This window comes from Harpia harpyja, chromosome 3 (genome assembly GCF_026419915.1).
Source record: "Harpia harpyja isolate bHarHar1 chromosome 3, bHarHar1 primary haplotype, whole genome shotgun sequence".
In the NCBI taxonomy this organism is placed as follows: domain Eukaryota; kingdom Metazoa; phylum Chordata; class Aves; order Accipitriformes; family Accipitridae; genus Harpia; species Harpia harpyja.
This window is the reverse complement of record NC_068942.1, coordinates 14,217,691-14,235,471: the sequence shown is the minus strand read 5'-3', so window position 1 is coordinate 14,235,471 and position 17,781 is coordinate 14,217,691. Positions and strand designations below refer to the sequence as shown.

The 17,781-nt window shown below is 37.0% G+C and overlaps 1 protein-coding gene across 4 annotated transcripts in view; it reads right to left on the bottom strand.

Annotated features, from left to right (window-relative positions):
* Nucleotides 1-17,781, bottom strand: part of ASCC3 (activating signal cointegrator 1 complex subunit 3) — a 287,526-nt gene that overhangs the window by 233,736 nt on the left and 36,009 nt on the right. For all 4 annotated transcript variants that reach the window (XR_008234298.1, XM_052781435.1, XM_052781436.1 and 1 more), the window contains exon 5: nt 770-890. Coding sequence is in view for 3 of the 4 variants with exons in the window: in XM_052781435.1 (XP_052637395.1) it covers nt 770-890 (121 nt within the window). In the remaining variant the exon portion in view is untranslated. The remainder of the gene's footprint in view (nt 1-769; nt 891-17,781) is intronic.

Genomic DNA, 17,781 nt, shown 5'->3' with positions numbered 1-17,781 from the left:
CTTGCTTATATTTCAGTTAAGATAAATGTATTAAAAAAAAATTTATTTGCATTTTAAAATTATTGTGAGGATACATAAGTCCACCCTTACTAGTTTTATTCACATTTTTCTAAGTCTGTATGCTGTGAACAGGCAATGGGCTGCATGGTGTTATGTCCTTGTAAGATTTATCCCAAATCACAACCTATTCACAATCAGATTTATTTTTGTCAGAAGAGAAAGTGAGAAGACTTGTTTTTAAACAGCAATTTGTAAAACAGGTTTTAAAAGAATTACTCTGTGTGGGCAATTTATCTTATAAAAACAAAAATCACAGTATAAAACCTGAACCCCTTTTTTTTCCCTCTCACTTATCTATCCTTAAGCTTAACTTTATTTTTTTCAGAAGTGGTTGTTACTGTGCTTTTTCTCCCCAAGACCTACAGTTGACGATAGTACAGAAGGAGAGATTAAGCAGGAAAGCAGATGAGGAATAACCAAAAGATCAACTTATTTCCAGAGTAATCCACTAAAATAGAAAAAGTGCAACTGTTAGTATATTTAAGAGTTACACGTGCCGATAGGCAGTTGAAAAGTAAATAAATATATACAATATGTATTCGTTTCCTCTGTATAACCAGACCACGATTTCTTTGTTTAAGCCCATATAAACATCCCTCCCGGTGCCTGGTTTTTTTTTTTTGCTTGCTTTTTAAACACACATAAGACAGTACTGTTGTTTGAAATATAATTGAACAGTTAGAAAACTACTTTTGATATGGCTGCTTACCTTGCAGAGTCTGGAACCTGTTATCATTTGGACAAGTCAAAGATCTTTCCAGAATAAGAGATCTGTTCTGTAGGAGTTTCTCTATGAGTTCAAAACCTTCAGGGCCTAGCAGTTCAAATAACTACAAAGAAAACAAAGTCATAAGTCATTAGGCAAATTAATGTAAATTTATAAATAGGACTGCAATGTTTCCATCTACTAGGAAGACAATTAACTCCTTCCCAGCTGAAACCAGGACACGTGGCAACAGCATATCTGTTGACAATGAGTTTAAACAAATCAGTGAACTTCAACTGCAAGTAATTCAACCCAAAAGGTATCATTGCTAGTATTCAGCCAGATTCTCTATTACAAAAAGTGAAAATTACAGGAAGTTTTCAGCTGGAAATATTTAAAATCTGTGAATTTTGTCTATTAAGTAAAACTCCATTTCTCTTAGAGATTCTGCATAAAATTTAACTCTTCTCAAGACTAAACTTTACGTGTGTTTCTTTATGGTTATTTTCATAAACTATGCTGCAAATTTATTCCTCCACTATCTAAGCAGATAAATCAAGAGAACCAATGCTTTCTCATAAAATTCAGATAAATAGGAAGTTATTCCCATTCCAGTGAACAAGAGATATAGCCTACTGCATTTTCACAGTCACGTCCTACAAAAAAAAAAAAAAAAAAATCACAGACGTGGACTAGAGCAGGAATTTGAAGAAACAATTAAGATGACACCAGTATCGACTTCAGTATATAATACTTGCACATATAACGCTGTGTGTGTGAGCATGTGCAATTCAAAGACATGATGTAGGTGATATACACCAGAACAGAATTCCGTACCAATAAGCAGTATTTTGGCCCAATGATTCTTTTACTCAAATGATTCTCTTGTAGCAGGTTAGGTAAACAGTTCCTTATTTAAAGTTGCCTTTTCCACATAATACTGGGTTTTAATGGAAAAAACCCCACCCAAAATATTAAAAGCACGTCCCTATCCATCTTTTCTATAATTATTTTGTCAAAAATCAAAGCATTACAGTACAACAGTGAGTTACTCAGAACCCATTCTTGATTTCTAATACTGCTTAAAAAAATTTTTCTCCATTTTTTTCAATTTCCAAAAAGGAAAACAGGGCAGTTTCTCCTTAATGCTCTTTAAGTTTGCTGTTAATATTATTTGTATAACTTCAGGAATCAGGTAAGAATAAAAGTTATGAATATACTTCGATGTGATGTTCTATGAAAGAGTAAGACTTTGGCACTGTAGAATTCAAGTATTTCTGTTCTAACTATAAAAAGGAGAGAAAGGTCTCTTACTGTCCTGTATTTAATTTGCCAACTCCTTAACAGAGAGTTTTTCTGTGGCTCTCTGTGACTACTGCCCTCTGAGAACACCTTGAAATAACTTTATGCTGCCTCTTCACGTATTTGTGAAATTTTGAACAGTACCAAGGGCATCAGATCAATGATGCCTTTCTTCAGGCCAATCTGTACTTGATAATATAAGCTGTCGTTTAAAAATAAAAAAAGAAAAAAAGAAGCGTTACTCCTGGCCCTCAGGGTTTCTACAAAAACATGAGGTTTGTGCAAATTAGTACAGTGATGGCAGAGTTTGCAGAGACCATGAAATAACAGCTCTGAAATGTATAAACTCTTGTATTTCTTTCAGAGTAACCAATGATGGCAAATTAGAGAAGCAGCACCCCCCTCCCCCCCAAAAATCCAGAATGCAATAAATGTGGACAAATAGAAAATTCTATACTCTGATAGAAGGAACAAACTACAAAAATACAGGACAGGGAACTGCTGGCTAGATGCCAGTTCTGCTGTCAAGAATCTCAAGCTATGACAGATTTCTTTTTGTCCAGCCTTCACTAACAACGATCATTAATTCTTATCTTTTGCATAGGTATTCACTGTCACTTTACTGCCACATTTTAGCTAATATTATCTAAAGATATAAGACAACCTTGTTTTTATATTTCAAAAGAAAGTGACAAATTAGTACTGGTAAATTTGAAGAGTAGGTATTTTCCAAAGGTAAATGCTTAAGGCAGGAAGGGAAAAATTATTACAAAAGCAACAAGAAAAGGAGTGTATTTGAAATAGCTTAATTGTATAAAGAACTGAATACAAACTTGTCTCAACTTTGCTAACGTCCTGTTGACCGTGGAATACCAGCAAGACAGGGAAATGAAATGCTTTCAGTTCAACCAAATCTGGGCTTAAACACTAGGTTCTCATCAATGCAGCACACACAATCTAAGCATATTCAGACTTACCATCTTGCCGCCCTAAAAGTCCCCCAAACCAAAACAAACACACACCACCACTCCCAGAAGGCAAACAACACATTAGTCCTAAAACATCCAATGCAGGCCGCCAGCTCTGCAGAGGACTCCAAAGCATCTCTATCACTGGAAGCTGTTAAGAACAAGCTAGAAAAGCATCAATCAGAAAAGGTGGGGTTTGCTGGGGAAATAGATGACACCATTTTTTGGAACAGGGAGATACTTTTCCACTCTTATTTTCCCAATATATTCTGAAACAATAACCATCCATATCAAAACTATTTCAACCAATTAGACCAGTAGAGCCATTCAAAGAAGCTGTAATGTTACACGATGCATTCTACTTCATGGTCAGAGGTCATGAAGTAAAAACAGTATCACTTACTCCATCCCCAGTGAGCTAGGGGCTCAAAAGAAGAGTACCAAGGTGAAACTTCATATCCTACTCTCCAGACAGCCCACCAGTCAAAGAGAACTGAACCATACAGTATTACACATGATGGACTCTGCAATGCTTATGTGGTAAAAGTCCCTCCATTTTGCCTTCTTGATCAGTGGACAGAGTGTGGCATTCATTTGCTACCAGTAGTTTGAGAACTGTCTATATCACCTAAATAATCTTGCTGCTGTCTGAAAAGGAAGGAGGCTTTCAGAACATTTTAAACAGCCAAGACAGACTGAGCCCATTGTTCAAGACTGAGGGGAAAAAGCTAAAGAATACAGAAGACCAGAAGCAATGACCTGTTCTTATTGACAAAACGTCTCCCACACCCACTAGAAGCTTGCCAGAGATCATGGGTTGAAAACAACCATTGAGAGCTAAATCAAGATGGAAGTAGAAGTGCTGAGAGATGGAGAATAAGTTCAAGAGCAAGATCTGTCACCACCTACCACTGACGGTAGAAATGGTGACAATGGTAGACAAAGTTTGCAAAGAGCAGAAATAACTAAACTTGAGGACTTGCAAGACCAGTATGTTATTAACCATCAGATTTGTTCATACTATAGGAGTGATCCACTGCTTCCTAATTAAGGTATTAAGAACTACCACAAAATGCTGCTGTTCCAAAGGGCAATTCTTTATCTTCTCATTTGTTTAGACTTCCAAAACCACATCAGGGTCCATCCAGAAGGCTTTCTACCATTTCAGAAAAAGTTGGACATTCGTTGGAGTTTTTAAGCCTAATTTTCAAAGTAATCAACAAATTAAACAACCACCTGAACTTCTATAATGACAGACATCATTAAAGATCTAAGCAGCAACTGCACCCTATGGTAACTCATTAAAACCAGCATGAGTTGGAGAGAAAAACACACTTGTTGGGATCCAACTTCAATAAAGTGAATGCTGAGTCTGACATTTTCAGAAATAGCACATAATTTGATTTATTAAAAGAACGTTTCCACTGTAAGAACTACATTTTTAATATTAATAATCACACTACCCAAATAATCTTGATCAAAATTTAGTGAGTAAACATGAGTTAAAACAAAACCCCACACAGTTTCTCTTATTCAAAAGAGGTGCCAAAGTTTGTACAAAGTAACAACCTCACTAATGCTATCAATCCTGCACTGGAAAGCACTTACACTTTATAGTGACAGGTTGACTGTGTAAATCAAAGAGCAGGAAAAAGAACATTAGAAGCTGTGTTGCACTGCCTTATGCCTACTAGGAGAAGTGAAGCCCCAAGGCACAGAAAACATCTGACCAAGAAATAAAGCAGCCTTCTTTTGCCAGGACATATCTTTCCTATAATAGTTTTATTTTTTGATGGTATAAATTTAAGTTATCAACATAGGCTGGAGTGGCTGAACTGGCTGTAAAAGAGCAAAATCAACAACACCCTCCAGTACCTACTAAATGCTGATGTAGTCCTGACCACCACAGTTCAGTCTCATGCCTGGATGGATGTTCAGCTGGAAGCACAATGCTGAAGTGACTGCTTACTAAAGTTGCTTTGCATGTTGATTTACAAAATACAAACGTATTACTTGCCACAGGAGGCTGTGTCATTTTCTAATGCACAGAACAGGCTTCCTCATGATGATGTTTAAGGTGATTGCCCTACTACTCTGCAGAGTATGTCCATAAAGAATCAAACTCCACAAACAGTAGTGAAAGAAAAACAAAGTAACAATTTATGTAAAATGGAAAGCTTAAGAAAGTTATGAGGCAAGTTGTCAATCCTATCTACTCTTAATCATCTCCAAGTGATGAAGCACTAACCCCCCATGAGCTGCATTGCTCATTTGGATAAGTATCTAGTATAAACTGCATAGAAATTCCTAGTATTCACTACAGAAAAGGAGAACTTCTTCAGAGGTTTTATATTGTTGAGAAAAGAATTTCAGGTACAACATTTTGCTTCTAAAGATTTTACTTTCTCTTCTAGAGAAGAAAAGGCAAATTGAAAAACTGTGATGCACTCCTAGCAATTTACATAGCTTAGGAGGCTGATTATTAGATTATTATGTTTCATTCCAAATGAAATGCTTTCCATTAATCAAATCCAGGAGTTAGCAAGGTCATATCCAATCCAACAGTCCGCAGCATGAAATTTCTAGTATTCAAATGCCAACTAGAAGCAATGAATCTTAGAAGGACAGTAAGGCTGGGGACCATGTTGATGACAGCCTATGGTAGCTTTTAATGAAGAAACTACTAGAGTAACCGAAGTTCATGGAAATATTTTCAACACTTTCATAGCATCATACTTATTTCTAACATATTGAGCTTCCACCACTCATCTCAAGTGCTCTTTCCAACAAGGGGACAACAGGGACATTTATGCTTAAAATAAAGATGGTGCAGGTTTGAATGGCAGACACATGTTCCAGGCACTTGAGCCTGTAACTTGAATGCTGTTAATGACATCACATAGCTGATGGGAAAACATTAAACAATGTGTAATACTACATGTAAGAAACCCCCCAAAATCCCAGACAGTTCTCAGACCAATAGGTGCTCAGGTCATGACTCTTTCAGGGCAGCCTGATAAGAAAAAAACATCTCTGCAATCTTCTTTGCAAAAATCTGTAAGAGTTCTGACACAAAGTGGCACAGGGGCATAATTCTGTGTTCAGTGTAGGTGCCAGCATTTCAAATTTGATACATTATTATATATTCTGGCCTGAAAAGTCAACATCCAAGACCCTGAGAGCAGGCAAAGGAATCTGGTGAATGTTCACAGCTACCTTTTTATTAAGTTATAATGAGATAAACTAGATAGCAGGCAACAGTTGGAGAGGCTGTGTGTCAAACAGTGGTTTCTTGAATACCAGCCAAACTATTACGTTCCTTGAAGTCAGTAACAGATTGTGCCCAAAAGGCAACCCTGACTGCCTTCAATAACAAAGGTCTCAAATGACTTCAGCTACTACTCAGTGACCATAAAGACATAGATGAGTGTGATATACAGTCACTCATATTTGTTTGAATGATTTTTACATTTCATTTTATGTGCATAGCCTTAATATCTGGAAGAAAGCGTAATGAGTAATCAATCTAGGAACAAAAGGACAAGATGTGTCATACTGCATTAAAAAGGTGAGGCAAGGTCCCCATGCTAATGATTTCTACTGAATATATGCTAGTTATATGGAAAAAGCAAGGAGACACAGACAACAGTCTTGCAGATAGACAGCAGTCTATCTGCCAGAGCAGGTAACAAGAAAGAAGCTGAACCCCAATGAGATGCATGACATAGTAAATTTTTTCAAGTAAGACTCAGCCATAAAAAGTACATCTTTATTGTTGAACTCACGTTCAAGACTGAAACAAGATTTTACTCTGAATGTTAAATAGCTAATACTCACTTTTCAATTCTATAAGGCACAATTTACAAGGAGCCTTGTAGGTCCTTAGTGTGACCTCAAATATAAGGTACAGAACTGTGAGCATTACTTTAACATCATAAACTATCTGCCATCACAAGGGCATTTTCTTGATTTCTCCATCTTCTATGAGGTGGGAAGAGATCCTATAAATCTCAGAAAATATTTTGTTTTTCAAATGCGAACAAAAATAGACTAGGAACAGTCCTTGTACATTGCTTGAGTACTGTTCTGCAGCAATAAATGAAACAGAAAACCAAATTTGGTCAACCAGTGGTTGTCCTCTGTATCTCTCTACCTTTATAGCCTACCAGCTAGTCTAGGTTACAGAGTACCACCTACACAACTAATTGCTATGCCTGCACTTAGTGGCTTGTTTGCAGATGATAGTGCTTTACAAGGCACAGTTTTCAAACAATCACGGAGGAATCATCTCCATAGCACTATCTCAAGTTTCTTCTGTTCTAGTAGCTCTTAAGTAACTCAAATGATTGCTTCATTTCAAAAATTATAGGGAAAATAAGACATTTTCTTGGGCTACAGGCTTACTGCAAAAGCTGTCTGGATATAGTAATCAAGGAGTACCAGACAGAAAAACTCATATTAGGTTTGGCAAAAACGAAGACATTAAAGATAGAAGGGGTTTTTGCATGAGAAAATTCAGCACAAATTTCATGGATAGAATATATACACTGATTGCTAATTACTAGTGTGCTGAAAAGTAGTGGACTGTCACCACCTCTAACACCTACAGATTATAGAAGCACACTTGTTTTAAAAACAGATCTCAGATGTTCTGTAATTTAATCAACCTGTAAGAAACATGAAAATAAGACAAGCCAGACAAAGCATAATTTCTTACCATTGTTATTAAAAACAGATACTAGGTGTGTGAGAAAGTCATTCAGCTCTCAGATCTGCTTTTCTTTTTTTCAAGCCTGGCATTTTTGAATACACAGCCCATCACATTAAGTCCACCTATACAGAAACGATCTCCCAATCCTAGCAGACTTGCACAGTCTTAGCGAGCTCTGCTTAACCTCACCTGCCTCACAACCCAAGGCCAGGCACAGCAAGTGGCCAGGCACTTCAAGCACTCTGAAAGAGAGTTGCTGATAAACTATGTGTATGCAGAGTGCACTTCTGATGGCTATTCCTCCATACAGGGGATGGAGAACTCTCATATTGCAACCTTATTGATCACTGGGATCAGATATGACAGAACAACATGTCCACGGACAGGCATTTTAATGGGACAAGGAGCGCCTGGCTCTCAGGCAGCCTCCAGTGGAATCATGTGCCAGCTTCATGAGGATGAATGAGAAGTTACTGCTTGTCATCAGAGAGGTCTTGCAGGTCTGTCTGTGAAATCAGTTAGCTTTGAATTTTTGGCGTTTACTTTCAGTTGGCAATCAGAAGAAAATAATGAACTAAATACAAAGTTAGAAACAGGCAGATTAAAGAAAAGCAGCAAAATTCTAGGAATTCTCCCAACAAAAACTTTCAATTTTACTTAGGAGATAGAAGAAGGCTGAGTAAGGAAGCTGATGGAAAAGTTTTCATATAATGTTGTTTTTGGGAAAGACATCTACATGAAGATAAAGCATTCATGACAAATTCTTATACAACATTCAACTTTCGGTTGCTTTTCTCATTACTACATCTGCAGTGCAACAAGAAATGCTGGAAATCTGGTCTTCAGCATGGGACACATTTTTAGTCCAGGAGTACAAGTACAAGGTGCAAATAAAGACACAGCCAATTATGCTTTTTAATACCATCTCTCCTCAGCACATCAGCATTACTCTCTATTTTTATATATTTCTGTATCCACAGATCACTATACAATTTTACCTCAGCTGCACACTAGTACAAGTATATGAATCACAGCAAGAAGAATTCCAAAATTAGTATTAAAACATGAAAACTAATTTCTTAGAAGACTCAGCCTACAGGTACCAGGCAATACTTCTTTTAAATCAAACTGAAATCTAAAGTTAAAATACTGAAATTGATCAGTTACAGGAAAAAAAAAAATAATTAAGATAATTATTTTTCTTATAACAAGACTCAAAAAACAGACTATCAGATTGAAAGTATATGTAAATGTTGCTTAATAGGCCTAAACCAGTCATCTTCCCTATTTAATTTCCTGCCAGCTTTGATTACAAATATCTCTTTAGCATACTTCTTATATTAAAAAAACACCATAATCTGTCACAGCATAATTCTAGAATATTTGCTGGAAAGCTTTCTCCGGCTCCTTGGGCAATTCCATACTAAAACAGCCTACCACACTTGATGACGAGACAAGCACAAAATCACAAAGCATCTTAACAAATTTTCATACTATTTTTAGGTGAAAATAAGTAGACTGGAGAGATCACCACCATCATCAATGTTTTAACACTGACTAATTAGAAACTTACACAGAAGCACTAGTTTTGAAATTTTCAAACATATAGCTACAAGGCGACTTCCACCAGTTTATTTAGCCTAAAGACTTTGGCAATTAGAAATAATGTCAAATAGCAGCTACAAACAGCAGACTACTGATTTGCCTTATAAAAAGGAAGCCCTGAAGACTGACTTAAACATAGAAAAACTTGCTGTTACGTGATTCCTTAAACTGGTATTTATCTTCAGAAGTATTCTGGGACCAGCTGCTAATGAATTTTGAAGAAAAAAAATTTCTAAAATAATTTCTGCACTTGCCACTTTTCTTATCCATAGATACGAGGGTAAGAAATTCTGACTTTACCCAGCAGAAACCATACATTCATAGAATTAGTTTCTGTATCAGAATCAAACAATTTTTTTTTTTTTTTAGGGCTAAGGATTTAAGACAGTTATAAAAAGGTGATGGTTGGCACAGAATTCTTTCCTGCAAAGAGAAAAACCTGCAGGTTTTCTTATAGGACAGCAATTCCCAAACCTGACCATTTCAGGAGGACTTGGCTGAGTGTCAAGCCATTCACCTCTAGTCCAACACTTCCACTATCCCAATGTGTACTGACAGCATAAAAGAAAATACCAGCAAGCCAAGGAGTTTGTTAATGTTGCTTAACAGAGGTGGATGATGAAGAGTAGCAAGGGACTCTAATACTGAAAGCTGGTTTTATCCCAGTTAGGATAGTAAAGTCAGAATTTTAATACCCTCCATGAAAGGCTGCCAGGCCCAACAGGCTTCCCCAGGGAAACAGGCCGAAAGGCCCGACGCCTTTGCTCATGTCGACCAGCCCCAGGCTGCGCACTCCAACACCCTGGGTTGCCATACGCCCAAGTAGGTGAGAAGGAAACAAGGCAAGTTTTTGCCTGAAACATAGCCTTTTGTATTCTTTTAGGGGTGTGTAGAAAAGAAAAAAGGCTTCAACAGCAAAAAGATTAATTTTTAGCCTAGTTTTCCAAGGAAACAAGGCCTACCAAATCACTCTCTGCATTTACCAGTGTGTGAACTAACAAACAAGTTTTAAGCCTCTTCAGTAACTTCCAGATTCAACAGAGACAGAAATGTTTGGGGCCAGCAGAGGAGACCGATGTGAATGACTGCTCTTCGTGCATCCTGCTCTTATCCTCTGCACGGCTGGAGCACGAGCACAGCGGCATTAGCACGCACCAGTGAGCCCACCAGTAGGGCACCAGCACAAATTCTTCTTCGGCCGGCAAAGCTGTAGCAGTCACACTGCAGCAGACAAGGGGTAATAGAAACCACGCAACGCAGAGAGCCACAGGAGACCAAGCCCTGTGACTTCTGCAGCTCAAGCAGCTGTGGGTTTGGGATTTTTTTGTGGGGTTTCCCCCCTTCCCACCTTGCATATAAAATTATTTGGAGGAAAGTGATTTTGTGTCTAGTTAATGAGTGAGCCTTAATCTTTCAGGTGCCATCTGACTGCATTTCTTGCAGAACTTGTAGTTCCTTATGTCTCCATGTGGATGTGAAAAGAATGTCTAGGCATCAAAAAAAATAAAAAGGGAAAAGTTCTATTAGTTACAGACTGGCTTGCTCTAGAAAAAGATCTCATTAATGATATATTGAAACTGATTCAAAAGTTATCATGAATAGATCAAGCCTCATACCACCTCAAAGACACAACAAGCTTTCTCTCAGTACAAAACTGAAGTAAAGGGAGCTGACAGGAAAGAGGAAAAGTTACTGACAGGAAGGAAAGCAACCAGCTCAGTGCCAGGATGAAGCCTAGCATCTCTTGGCCCTCACTGTGGCTCTTTCATTATTTCTTAAGTTCTGTCCTCAAAAACCAGCACTTGAATGCCATTTAATTTGGTTTCTTATGAAGGGAGACAGCACAGCTCTGTTTCCACAAAAAGACAAAGTTTCCTATCATCCGTGGGGTTTCAACAGTCCTTGGACATCAACCGAGCTGTATACTTCTGATTTAAAAAAAGAAGGCCACAACTAAAAAAGGAGAAAACTGTATCAAAAATGACTGGATTATTTTCTCTATATGAAAGGGAAGCAGATAAGCAACATGGTCAAGAATAATGAGACCCAAGCTTTGTATTGTCTGAATATAAAATTCTTAGTAATTTTAATAAAATTACAAAGAGAAGAATATGAGCTTGAAAAGCCAGTCTCATGCCAAGTTAGAAGCTTTGATGATAAGATAAAACACCACAGGGGTGATCCATATATGCCTGTACTTTCCCAAAATGGGTACTGCTTTTATGAACTAGGTAATGGAGAATAAGCTTTGTGATATGTTAATTTGTTAGGGCTAGAAAGCCCTTTTACTGAACAAAAGGAAGAGCCACTTTGACGCTTAAAACCAAACATGTTTTATGAGACAAGTTGCTTTGACATGAAAATATCTGTGATGCAAGGGTACACACACACAAAACTAAAAGCTAACATTACAATTGCACGATACATTAAGAAAAATGCAGATTAAGTTACATCAACATAGTATCATATTCCAAGTTTTCATGTGCTGTTGCATATACATAGCAATGAACATTTAAATTAGCTGGTTTTAAGTCAAAATGGATGTTAAACAGTAGCTTTTTGAACTGTTCTCTCAGAGGAGCCTCACAACAAGAGCTACCCCAATTCTTTATTGATTTTTACCAAGCAATAATCTCTAAGGACAGCTTGAATTTTATTTTTATCTTCCTATAGTAAACTTGTGTGTGACGCTTATTAAGAGACAAACCTAACAAATTAGCTTTTAGTAAGCAGTTACGTGAAAGTAATACAATAGCAGCAAAAATTCAGTCTGTCCTCAGAAAAGTTCCCTCACAAAAGTCTTCTAAATTGTCCAAAGACAAAAGAGGAGCCATACTGCATTCAGAGGTTTTAGAGATGAAATTTTGGCACGACTTCAGGGGGGATATAAGCAAATAATGACAGAATAGAAAGTAAAAGGAATGTGAACTACTACAAAACTACTTTGGCTATGAGCACTTCTTTTTTATTATGTCCCAGATACTTGGAAAAACTACTAGATATTGCTCTTCCATGTTTTCTAACAAACCTCTTAACTATGATACTGAAGCGTAGGATTCATAACCATTTGTAAACATTCAGACAAGGATCCTAGATAGGTTTCCTAAACTTACAGCTAACTTCATGAACACCAGCAGATCAGTAACAATCACTAGCAGGGCTGGTTGAAGAGTTCTCCAGAAGCAAAAGATGAACATTTCTGGAAGTCAGATGAGTACTTCCATGTCCTTCTGTCACCAAAAATAAGCCATGTATAACTTTTGAAGGGCCTTATACAGTTTTTAGGTAACATTTTAACTACCACTTCAGACTTCGTTCAATATTGCAAATAAAGCTACCAAATGAACAGTGGTTCAGTAATAATGAAGAACTAGTACCAATAGTAGAAAGTATGTAATATGTACACAGACATACCAGTACAATCTGTGACAATTCCCATTACTAAAGAGCACTGGTAGTCTAGCTATGTCCTATATAAAAATGGATATTAAATATTTATTGAAATAATAATAATCTACTCCTGATTCTCAGTGTCTGCTTAAAGCCCTTACAGGCAACAGAATTTCTATGTCCAAATGGAGCAATTAGGCAACTTACAGCATCCTGAAGAATGTCTCACAAGAAGTAGACAATTGCTCTGTGTGTAACAGTTCTGAGAATTGATGCTCACACGCATTTAACAGTGAAAATTGCTCGGTTACTGCAAAAGCTATGCTAGCACTGGAAACAAACTTGCGTAGAATGTGAAAGTTAACTGAAACTCTTGGTGAGAATTTTCCTCACTAAGAAGAACAGCCAGTATTTACAAAACGTTTGTTTTATGCTGCCAGCCTACTGCTACTGCTATCCCCTCTCTCTCTCTGAGTGCCTTTTCCTGCAAGCCACAGTCCATTGATGCATTACTCCCACACTAAATATGTTTGTACTACTGCTGCTTCTTGACATCAAGCCAGACTGGCAATTATTTTTTCATATTTCATTTCCTCAGTTTTCCATGTTTTATTTCACATGCTACCTTCTATACGATGGACCTCCTGTGAACCCTTTTCCAATTATTTTTTAGCACCTCCTATATATAGTAATGACGAAGTCATCTTCTGAAACTCCTTTCCCTGTCAGTAGGCAGTCTGTATTACCACATTCTCCACTTAAGATCAACTATGAAATGTAGTTGTAACATTGAAAGTATCTGGCAGTGCTTACAACGAAGGTCTTTAAAGTATTTCCAATGGGATATAACCATACAGATGTTGACATCTTTGAAATATGTTCAGTCAAAATAAAAGTTTCTGGTTGTGGATTTCTGATTTTTATTTAACTATCTACATACCTGGATGAATATTTTTATGTTTTCAGCACCTGCATTTTTTTAAAGAATGCCAATTTAAGTAGCATGTCAAGATATGTAACATTTAATTTGACTACTTTGAGTAAGGAGAGCCAGTAGACTCCTTATTCCAAAATTCCACTTGCAAATTCCTTCACTCAGCCAACTTCCGCAGTTTTGTTTTGTTCTTTAATGAACTTAACATTAATGAGGAAAAGTTTAATAATGACTTCTACGTAACAAAAGAAAGTACCATGATTTTTTGCTCTTCTTGCATGTAGCCTCCACAAACCTAATCTCCACAAACTTAGGGCTTCAATAAACATTGCCGAGTAATACAAGATAGTAATATATAACTATCTATATGATATACTATACATAATATAGTATAATATAAGATGCTGAAGCACAGAATGCTTTTGTTGCTTTTCTGCAGAGTCCATGCCTAGCTCCAGCAGGGCATTAACATGCTAAGTTTAGAGGTCTGGAGAATTTCAGCAGCATGACAGAAATATACTCCTGAGACACTCAGTTTTGGCATCAAACATCCAAGATTTTCCCTGTATAAATGCATTTTTGAAAGCTGTTTCACAACATCTTTTGTCTCTTACGATAAATAACTAAAGTAATAAATACGATAGCTCATTAAAAAATAGTTCATGCTCTAAAACAAGCTGTTTAGTCAAAGTTTTTATGACAAAAACCCCTATAATGTAATCTATTTTCCATTTTGAACAAAAAACTTGCAGTATGACTATCCTCTGTTCACACAAGCATTCGTTTTTTGCTAAATGTTTTAGGTAGTTATTACTACATCTGCTTATATCAGGTATTCAAGACCATTTTATTAACAGTCTAAAACTCATTGGATTAAACTAGTTAAAATCAATAAAGAGTAGTTAACCAGTGAGCATGTAACCAGATATCCAGTTCCTCTGTGGGAAAGTCTCAAAAATGCAATGGCACCATAACATTGAAGCTCTTGTAAGTGGCAAAAATTTCCCAAGCCACACAGAAGTACATATTAGTGCAATCCTATTTTGTAATGGTGCTATTTTGCTGGCTGTGCATGTAAAATATCAGCTATACATATAAACAGTTCAGAAATCACCTCTGTAAAATAAATTAAAAATAAGCACTAAGACAAGTAGTAAAAACAAAGCCCTCTTGAAACCAAGGAGAAACCTCCAACTGATTTTAATGATGCTAGTATTTTATCCTAGAGGTCTCGTCTTTGTAGTTACAGATGTTTAATTATTATTTCAAAATACATTCAATTTTCCTATTTCTTTCACTTTGGAAAATCATGTCAGCCATTTCACCACTGACTTTAGTTTCTGGCCAATTTAATTTTCTCATTCACTAACAAGCTGTACTGTTTACTTATGCCTCAGTAAGTTATGCTATTTGTTGTATTTGAAAAAGCGTGTCCCACTATGTTTTCTAAAGATTATATACTAAAACTACTTTTGTTGGTCTCAAGTTCTGCCAAATTGCGTTTTGACACCAAAGTTGTCTTTCTCCACCGAATAATGGCTCGATGAAAACCGTGCAGGGAAAACAGCAGCCTTCCACTGGGGCTCTCAGAGAACCTTTGGTTCTGCTTCAGATGAGTTAGAAAAGCTGCAGCTGGGAGTCCTAAGCCTGAAGAGAAAAGCAGCAGCTTACACAGAAAAGCCAGGCTTTGGCTTTGACAGGGAACAGAGAACCTTCAGGGATCAATGAAGCACGCGCAATTAGACTGATGTGCCAAGCTAGTGACAAGTAAAACTGAGTATCCAATAGCAGAACATTCATGTTTGGTATTTGGAGGAGCTAAGCATTTGCAAAGTCCAATATCTGGCATTCTACAAAGCAACAAAAAGCTGATGCTTCATATTTTGCTTAGGAAAGAAAAGTACACATCTACTTTCACACCTTCACACTGCACTTTTCTGATGGGGAAGGTCAGCTTGTAACTAGAGGAACAGCTATGCAGCATATAAAAACAAGCTCCACTTGCCCACTGAGCCAAGCAGAAGTATTAATTAAATATTGAGCCAGAGCCAATTGCACTGTGCACAAATAACACAGCCTGTTTCTTTAAAGCATCTCTGTTGGAGCCTGCACAGTATGTCAGAAGGAACTCAACACTTGCACCTGAGCACCACACAAGTCTGCTGAAAATGAAATGCTGAAGCACTTTTCACAGTCAGTATCATAATGTGAACTGTGAAGAGTTCAGAGTTCTTAATATAAATTCCATACTCAGAGCGCCCAGGGAATCACTCTCCCCACAGACCTGAGAATTATTAAACTGAATTCAGGTTTAGAAATGCAAGTTAAGTGTTTCTCAGGTCATCAAGTTTTTGGATGCTAATAGTTAGAACATATGTTTTTCGTTTGTGAAACATAACACTAAAGTTCTGACTATTGAAAACAATGAGCAAGAAGTAAATACAGTAAAGACAGTGTCTGCAGTGTGTGCTACTGACAAACAGCACACTAAGTCACTAGCAGGAAAAAAAATCTACACACACTTGCTTAGTCTTATTCTGAAATAACGTGATATTGTGCAATGCTGTATATGCTCTTCCATTCGTTACCTGAAGGAGTGAATAAGTGCGTGCAGCCCGTTGGAATTCAAAAATCCTCTTGTAGCTGGTTTGCATTATGAGCTCTAAAATAGGCTGTTTCTTGTCGAACTGTGTTTCAATGTCATTTCACATTACATTTGTCTTAGCTTACACATTGAAAAAAATTTAAACGTTCATATAAATAATGTTAGGCTTTTAAAGGGTATCAGAAATTTCGTCAAGTAAATTAAGACTATATGTATTCTCTTTAAAAGAATAATGACCATTACAGATTCCTGTTTAATGCAAGAAACTAAAGGAATGATTTCTCTGAACAACAAGTGTCCATTATTTATAGATACTTAATTTAGGAGACCAATTTAACACATCTGAAATTAAGGTCACCTTAAAACCTAATTGAGATTACTTGCAACACAAGGACTATTTCCTGTATACCATAATTTATTAAGTTACACATAAGGTTAAATTACAAGTATTTAAAAGGCCCACTCCACTTATTTATTATGAGATTCTACCAACAAGGAACTTGTTACAAAAGAGGAAGCTTTTTAACTTAAAAAACAAGAACATATGAGGGTAAAAGATAGTTTACACTTGATTTTAATGCAAGAAATCCATCAGAAGAAATGAATATTTAAGTTAATACAGAATTAGGAGTAAAGGTAACAGAAGAATTTTCTCCAATTACTTCTATTTATTTAATTGAAATGACAGAATCACAGAACAGTTGAGGTTGGAAGGAACCTCTAGAGATGGTCTAGTCTCCAGAGCCGGAGACTCCACAGTCTCTTGAGCAAACTGCTCCTGTGTCCAACCACCTTCACAGTGTCAGAAATTTTTATGTTTCCATGGAACATCCTGTTTTTCAGTTTATGCCCATTGCCTCTAGTCCTGCCATTGGATATCACCGAGAGGAGTCTGGCTCCATCTGCTTCACTCCCTCACCATCAGATTCTGATCAGATCAGATCCCCCCGAGCCTTCCCTTCTCCAGCCTGAACAACCCCAGTTCGCTCAGTCTCTTCTTGTATGTCAGATGCTCCAGTCCTTTTGTCACCCCTGTGGCCCTTTGCTGGACTCAGTCCAGTACGCCCATACTGGACACGACCCTACACTTTTCAGATTTTAGTTGTTCATCTTACTGCTCAAAGCAGCGCAATAAAATGCATGAGTGTGATGTTAATTAAAAAAGCCTAACATTTAAGTTATTCCTTAAACCAGATAGTTTTCATAGCTTTTGCTCTGTGCTGCTTGCCTTCCTCTCCATTTTATAAGCAAAATGAAGCAAGTACACCTATCAATAAAATACTACTAACAATAAAGGCAAAAGAAATGATGACATGTATTCTCCAGAATAAGAGGCAAGTACTGATCAAAGTCAGTCTAGACACACCTTTTGTCATGACCAGACTATCATGTGAAATGCAATATCAGCATTTTTTAATTAGAACTTTTTCAGCTTGGGGGGGTGGGGGGCGATGTAGGAAAGGAAGCTTTGTTCAAATAAGAGAAGACAGCATCAGATAA